The sequence below is a fragment of the Arachis ipaensis genome, chromosome B08, assembly GCF_000816755.2.
Source record: "Arachis ipaensis cultivar K30076 chromosome B08, Araip1.1, whole genome shotgun sequence".
Lineage (NCBI taxonomy): Eukaryota > Viridiplantae > Streptophyta > Magnoliopsida > Fabales > Fabaceae > Arachis > Arachis ipaensis.
Genome location: NC_029792.2, coordinates 129,183,911 through 129,190,591, shown reverse-complemented (window position 1 = coordinate 129,190,591; position 6,681 = coordinate 129,183,911). Strand labels below are relative to the sequence as shown.

Sequence of the window (6,681 nt, the reverse complement as noted above, 5' to 3'; positions counted from 1 at the left end):
GTAAGAAGTAAGAATATTTATTTTAATTTTTCTGAGATAAAGAGATTTTTCAAATATTCTGTAAATTTGAACTGTGTAATTATGAGGTAATTATTTTTTCCAATCAACCGTGGTAGCTAAAGTTTGGGATATTTAAATGTCAACTAATAACTAATAAGTTTGTTCCTACATTTTTAATGCATCACAATATTCAAATGGTAAATATATATGGTCTTTGGAAAATATTACTGAATTAATTAAAAGATTATATTTCTATTTTGGTTTTTACTGTGCATATAATACATGTGACATATCCAACATTTTAAAATCAATTTTCTCATTTTCAAATAATGGTGCCTATCTTCAAATTTACTGTGCAATAATATATTTATTTATTATTTTTTTTATTGTCCACGGTATTTCTCCGTCCGAAAGGCTAAGGATTAATCCGTTTCGGATTTGAGCTCTATTTAAGGGTTTGTCGTTGGCCAATGAATTACTACATGTACAAGGCAGAATTCAAACTTCCGACACTTGTTTAAGTGGACGAGTGAGCTCACTACGCGACCAACCCAAATTGGTTTTTATTTATTATTATTATTAATATTATTATTATGATTATAGCTATCTAGCTGGGTCTGGCCCTAATGAAATATGGAATGGCGTGAAGCATGCAACACTACTTCTACTTTTACCTTTTACCATTTTTCTTTGAACACAACATTTTCATGCCTGACTCCATAATCCATACTATATAGCTTCACCCATTTGTACAACACAATCAACACCATAACCCTACTCTTCTCAACTCTACTCAATCTATTACCAAATTCTTTTGATAAAAAATTTTTACTATTTAGCCTATGAAACTTTATTTTAATATGCATTTTATATCGTGGAAGATATTTGCTGTATAAAAAATAGACGTGTACAAGAGAGCAATACTAAAAAATAGTGCATATAACACTTCTCTTTATTGTTTGATCCCTAAAGTTTTTTAATTTTATAAACCTTGAGCAAATTTTATTTTCAAAATAACTCTCTTATTTACATATTTGCCTTAGCACGTCAAATTGTAAATTTTAAAATTTTAGAAGCTATAAAATATAAATTACATTTTGTTTTTCTTGCTTTTTTATCTTATTATTCTGTTGTAGTGTATAGACTCATTGATTATAAAATTAGATATAAATATTTTAGTTTGCATTTTGTTTTCACAGGTTGAGATGGCCGAGTTGGTCTAAGGCGCCAGATTAAGGTTCTGGTCCGAAAGGGCGTGGGTTCAAATCCCACTCTCAACATATTTAAATATTTTGGAGTTTCACAATTATTATTTTTCGATGACTGGATTTTTTTGTACAGGTTTGAGGACTAGATTTAAAACAATCCAATAAAGCCCAACCCACGATCCTTCTATTTTTAATGCGGGCCGTTGTTTATACTGTTCTTATTGGGCTTTTCGGGTTGGGTTATCCGACCCTACACATGAAAAAAAAAAAATCAGGCTTGAGAGCGGAGAACGACGAAAGAGAAGGTGCGTTTCGGTGGCGATGCCGGTGGGGAACAATTGGAGTCTGGAGAGCATCAGTAACAGCTAAAATGACGTCAAAAACCACCACCAACAACAATGAGAATGAGAAGAAGAAGAAGAAGAAGAAAAACGAGTTCGAATTCTGCAAAGTATGCAAGCTGAATCACAACCAAGGTCTCCGCCACAAGTACTTCCCCAACCATAACAAATCACTCTCCAATTTCCTCTCCAGGTTCCGCAATAAGCTCACCGACGTTCGATTCTTCCTCAAAAACCCTAAATTTCTCTCTCCTCAGTTCGCTTCTCAGAACCGGTTCTGGTGCGTCTTCTGCGACGTTGATATCGTTGAGCTCCATAGTTCCTTTGCCTGGTAACCGCCAGTTTCCAAACTCGATCCTATTTTTATTTACTCTTAATTTGCGTTTTGAAATTCGAAGCTGTAGGATTATTGCTTGAGTTGTTTTTTTTTTAAATAATTCAATTGAATGTGTGGCGCGTGGATATTGTGTTAGTGCTAATGGAATTCGTCACCTTGCGAGTGCTGAGCATGTGAAGAATTTGAAGCACTTCTTCTGGAAAAATGGTGGCTCGGTGGATCAGTTGGATGCTTTTATGGTCTCTGATGATGATGTTGCTAAGGTGATTGATAAATTTGTTTTTACACCAAATTGGTCCCGTTATGAATTGGCATGAACTACAAATTACTAACAGTTTTAGAATTAGAATGTAATGAATGTGTTGATTTTGGAATGTGATTTCTCATTGGTAGTTATTGTTTGTTTCTTTGTGACTGCAGTGGGAGAAGAAGTGTGAGGCTCTGCAAAATGAAGCTGTGTCGGGGAGTGGTGGATGTCGTGGAGCTGTGATTGGTCCTTCAAGTGATATCCATAATCAACCCAACAATGGAAATATTGATAGTTTTGAAAATTTTTATTCCCATTCCGTGAAATCATATCCTTCTTCAAATGATGTTTTGCCTTTACAATACTATACAAATGAGAATCAGATATCGGGACTCTCTGGAGTTCACAATGCTGGTGTTTTAGGTTACGCTACGTCTGTGGTACCTTTGGAAGCATCGAGCTCTGGTGAAAATTCTTTTGCCTTGCAGGATTTTGTAGGTAAGGATATCCTGTGTGTTAGAAAGTTCTTTCTGTATCCCTTACAACTATTATCCACATGGGATTTTTTAAAATTGGGTCTTATCTTCTGCCTGCTTATATTGTGTCTCAGTTGACAAGAAAAGCCATTTCTCCGGTAATAAAGGGGTTAGTTCCTTGTCTTCTTCCTCTACTATTCTAACTTTTAAGGCCTTAATTGTTTCTCATCTGAATCTAGCTATTTGTGTCTCATATTCGAAGTCAATGATTGGTAACTTCATTGGTTTGCAAGATCAATATTCTTTGAGTTTTGCAGAAAGAAAAAGTTTTGTCTTGCCAATCGATGAATATATTTATTTCGAATATTCTTGTCTTGATTCTCCATTTGTTGGTCTCTTAATATTGTGTCTACAAATATTGTTTCTAACTTCAACGCTTATAAGTTGTAAAAGGATTTGGTTCTGTATGAATGTAGCAGGTGTTAGACAATGGTAGAATGTTAAGCCGAGAGAGCAGTCATCATGGTACTTATCTACATATGTATCAAAGCTATTTTGCTTCCGTTCTTATAATACTATAGCCAGTAAACTGCAGAGCGTATGTCATATATTTAAGATTATGCTGTGCACCAAAAAAGTTATGTACTTACTATGGCATTATAACTTGCTTATGGATCGTTAGCATAGAGGAGTTTGTATGTGTGGTTAACTTGTTTGAGTGATGTGTTTTCTGCTTATGGTCCTGCATTTTCAGGTCTACAGATGCTCACCCAAATCTCTTCTGTGCCTTCCGAAAATGCTGGTGGAAATGTTCATTCTGGAGCACCCCCACCATGGTTTGAAGCAACTGAGGGGTTTCAGATACATTCTATACCTGTTTTAGGAGGTGTAGCTTCCAATTCAAACATGTCTGGGAAGTCCAAAAAATTGAATCCAAAGCGGGTTGGAGCTGCTTGGGCAGAAAAGAGAAAGATTGAGCTGGAGAGGGAAAAGAGAGGAGAGGTTGTGCGAAATGAATATGATCCCACATGGCTTCCTAATTTTGGTAGAGTCTGGCAATCCGGTAGCAGAAAAGAATCCCAAAAAGAATTCAAGAAGGAGAAACGAAATTTATTCAATGTTGAAACTCAATCTGAGATGCCACTCAAGATACAACCTTATGTTAGCAAAAGAATGGTGAGTCCTTTTCCTAATTCTTGTATTGCTCCTATAGTTTCTTTAGAACTGTCAGCCAAGTCACCAGAATTAAGCTATTCCAACCATCAATTTGTAAAATCTTTCAATGTGTTTCCTTTGTTTATTCTTTGCAGCGCATGGAAGGAGGTGGTGATCAAGCAAATGGGTGACATTTCAGGTTATAGACTAGTTCAAGGAGTCACCTTTGCGGTATGCACATGTCATAATCTTTTACAATGAGCAGAGGCTGAATGCAATTAACAGATGAAACATGGTGTTCAAATCAAATCCTGGATATAAAATATAGAGCAATCATTTCTTATATTGTCCTGAAACAATTGTAGTTCAGTAAAATAGGTGTGTGTGTATTAGTATATGCATTGAGCAAGGAGTGAGGCAGTTATTCAGCACCCATGTTGATCTGCCCAATTTTTGTGCAGCTTCTTGGTTTATTGTCGCCAGCCAGCTAAATTTTGAATATAGGGTTGACTCAGTTACTGCTATGAACATTTAGATAGGGTTTAAAATGTTGCTCTTTTCCATGTTAAACGGTCAACTTATCCACACTAGTGTACAGAATTGAGAATCCTGTCAATTTAATAAACTTGTGTTCATTTTGCTTGTGATGTTTTTAGTAGTGCAGTTTTGTGAACTGACACAACTCTCAACCCAAGGTATTAGGAATCATTCTGTGAGTCGGAATTTCTTTTCATTTTGGATATGGTTAATTTCTGCAAAAATGACAAGGTTTGGACTAAAGGGTAGTGTTTGATTATTGTGCCGAGATAGAGGAGATAGACATGTTAAGGATAGAATCATATTTGGACTTTGGAGACAATAGACAGACAACAAGGTTGTTGTTTTGGGATAATTTCTATGATAATTTCTTTACTTCCAACATAAATTAATACAAGAAGTATGCGAGGTGCGCGTTTCTATCCTACTGGCTCCGTTCCTGTTGACAGAGGAACTGGCTCCATTGCAGAGACATGATTTTGTTGTTTAACATGATTTATGGTGAAAATTGATACTTGATTGGTGATTGATAACACTATTGGTCGTATCCATTCTAGGCAGAATCTTGTGGAATTGAAAGTGACTCTGATCTTGAAGTGCAATAATTTCCTCTTAGGGTACACAGTTCAACGTAACCATGCATCTTGTTTTTTGAAGCAATCTTGGGTTTGATGATGATGATGCACGACCAGGGTTATTCCTAGCATGCTTCTTGAGCAAATTGTAAGCTACTTTTTGCTGTCACATTATAGCCTATTTATACAGACGTTAGGACTTGGAAACAATTAAAATTATACCAGACGAACAAGTAAATTTCTTATTAAAATGGTATTTCAGGGCGTATGCTACTGCGTCCAAGAGAAAATAAGAAGTGTAATGCTCTTTAAAAATTAATTTGCTATAACCAATTTGGGTTGGTCGAATGGTCAGCTCACTTATCTATTTAAACAAGTGTCAGGAGTTCAAATCCTTGTGCATACAGCAACTCATTGGCCAACAACAGATGCTTAAATGGAACTCAAATCTTGTGCATACAGCAACTCATTGGCCAACAGCAGATGCTTAAATGGAACTCAAATCTGCGACGGATTAGTCATTAGCTTGTCGGGTTAAAAAATACCATGGGCAACTAAAAAAACAAAAAATTAACTATTAAAGATGAAAAATAAAATATTTTAAATCTTTAATTCTAAATATTAAATTTAAATTATTAATATAAAATATGATAAATAAAGAGGTAAACTTTGTTTAAAAAGAAGTCCAACACTTTTTATTTATTAACGGGTGTTTAAGGATGAATTGTATCTAATTTATAAAATTATCTTATTCTAGATAAAGTTCTAATAATTTGCTAAGAGAAGGGCACATGATTTAATTTTTACTTCTAATAGTAGGTTATTTTATAAAGAGCATTGCATTCCTATTTATTTTAGAATTCATTAGCATTCATCTAATAAATTGTACATTATTTTCAGTAAGAAGTCACACGATTTTCATTTATTAATTGAGTTATTTAATGCAATAAAGCAAATGGAGAAATTGCCTAATGCCTATTGCTGATTGCGGCATCCAAATAATTTCTAAATTCAATATAGAGCCTACCTCAAATCAATAATGTCTACTGAGGATTAACTCACTAGTCCGTTTAAGTATTGGGAGTTTGGATTTTACTTTATGTATTGACTTTCGACAAATTCAAATAAAATGTTGACCTATGACAAATTAGTGTTTAACTTGATTGATAGGAAAATACCGTAGACAATCAACAATATCCACTAGAACCATTCCGTCACACACAGGAGCGGAGCTACATTGTAGCAAAAAAGGACAATGGTCTTCTAATTTTAATTTTTTACATGTAAATTATACGTAAATTTTAGTTTAGTCCTGCTTAAAATTTTATTTTAGTTTTATTTTATTATATAAATATTTTTTATATTTCTCTAATCTTTCATCTAACTCCCCCCTAGTGACACACAAAATTGTTTTTATCTTAATGCATGTGACTTGGTAATATTAAATATATATATTACTTGTGACCACCTCATTCTTGTCCATATATAGTCTTCTTCTTAAGGCATCTCTAAGCGGCATATTCTCACCTTTCTTAGCAAAGATTATGTTGATTTATATTGTATTGGTTGGTTTTTTTATTAATTTTGAAGACTATAATTGGTTTGTTCCGAAGTCCGAAACAATTAATATGGAAGGTCAAATCCCCTACAAGACCTATATAAAACTTAATATAGTCTTGTTTTAGGAGGAAAACAATCTAGTTTGCGGGAGGTGTGGGCAACATGTTATATTACCTTTTTTTTTTATAATATAGTTTAGGGTTTAGTGGGTTAAGTAGAAAAAAAAATTTCTTATTGAAACAAGG

The 6,681-nt window shown here is 34.2% G+C and overlaps 1 protein-coding gene and 1 non-coding gene across 3 annotated transcripts; both read left to right on the top strand.

Annotated features, from left to right (window-relative positions):
- TRNAL-AAG lies at window positions 1,200–1,280 on the top strand. The gene has a single exon. It is a non-coding gene; the product is annotated as a tRNA-Leu (tRNA).
- Window positions 1,387–4,411, top strand: LOC107613985 (TITAN-like protein). Of its 2 annotated transcripts, none has more exons than XM_016316197.2 (7): window positions 1,387–1,880; window positions 2,023–2,149; window positions 2,307–2,631; window positions 2,744–2,778; window positions 3,089–3,134; window positions 3,364–3,785; window positions 3,920–4,411. In XM_016316197.2, exons 1-7 carry the CDS (start codon window positions 1,402–1,404, stop codon window positions 3,953–3,955), a joined length of 1,470 nt encoding a protein of 489 aa, XP_016171683.2. In that variant the 5' UTR covers window positions 1,387–1,401; the 3' UTR covers window positions 3,956–4,411. The 2 variants fall into 2 exon arrangements, with proteins under 2 accessions (XP_016171683.2, XP_016171682.2); XM_016316196.2 differs by having other exon boundaries at window positions 3,086–3,134.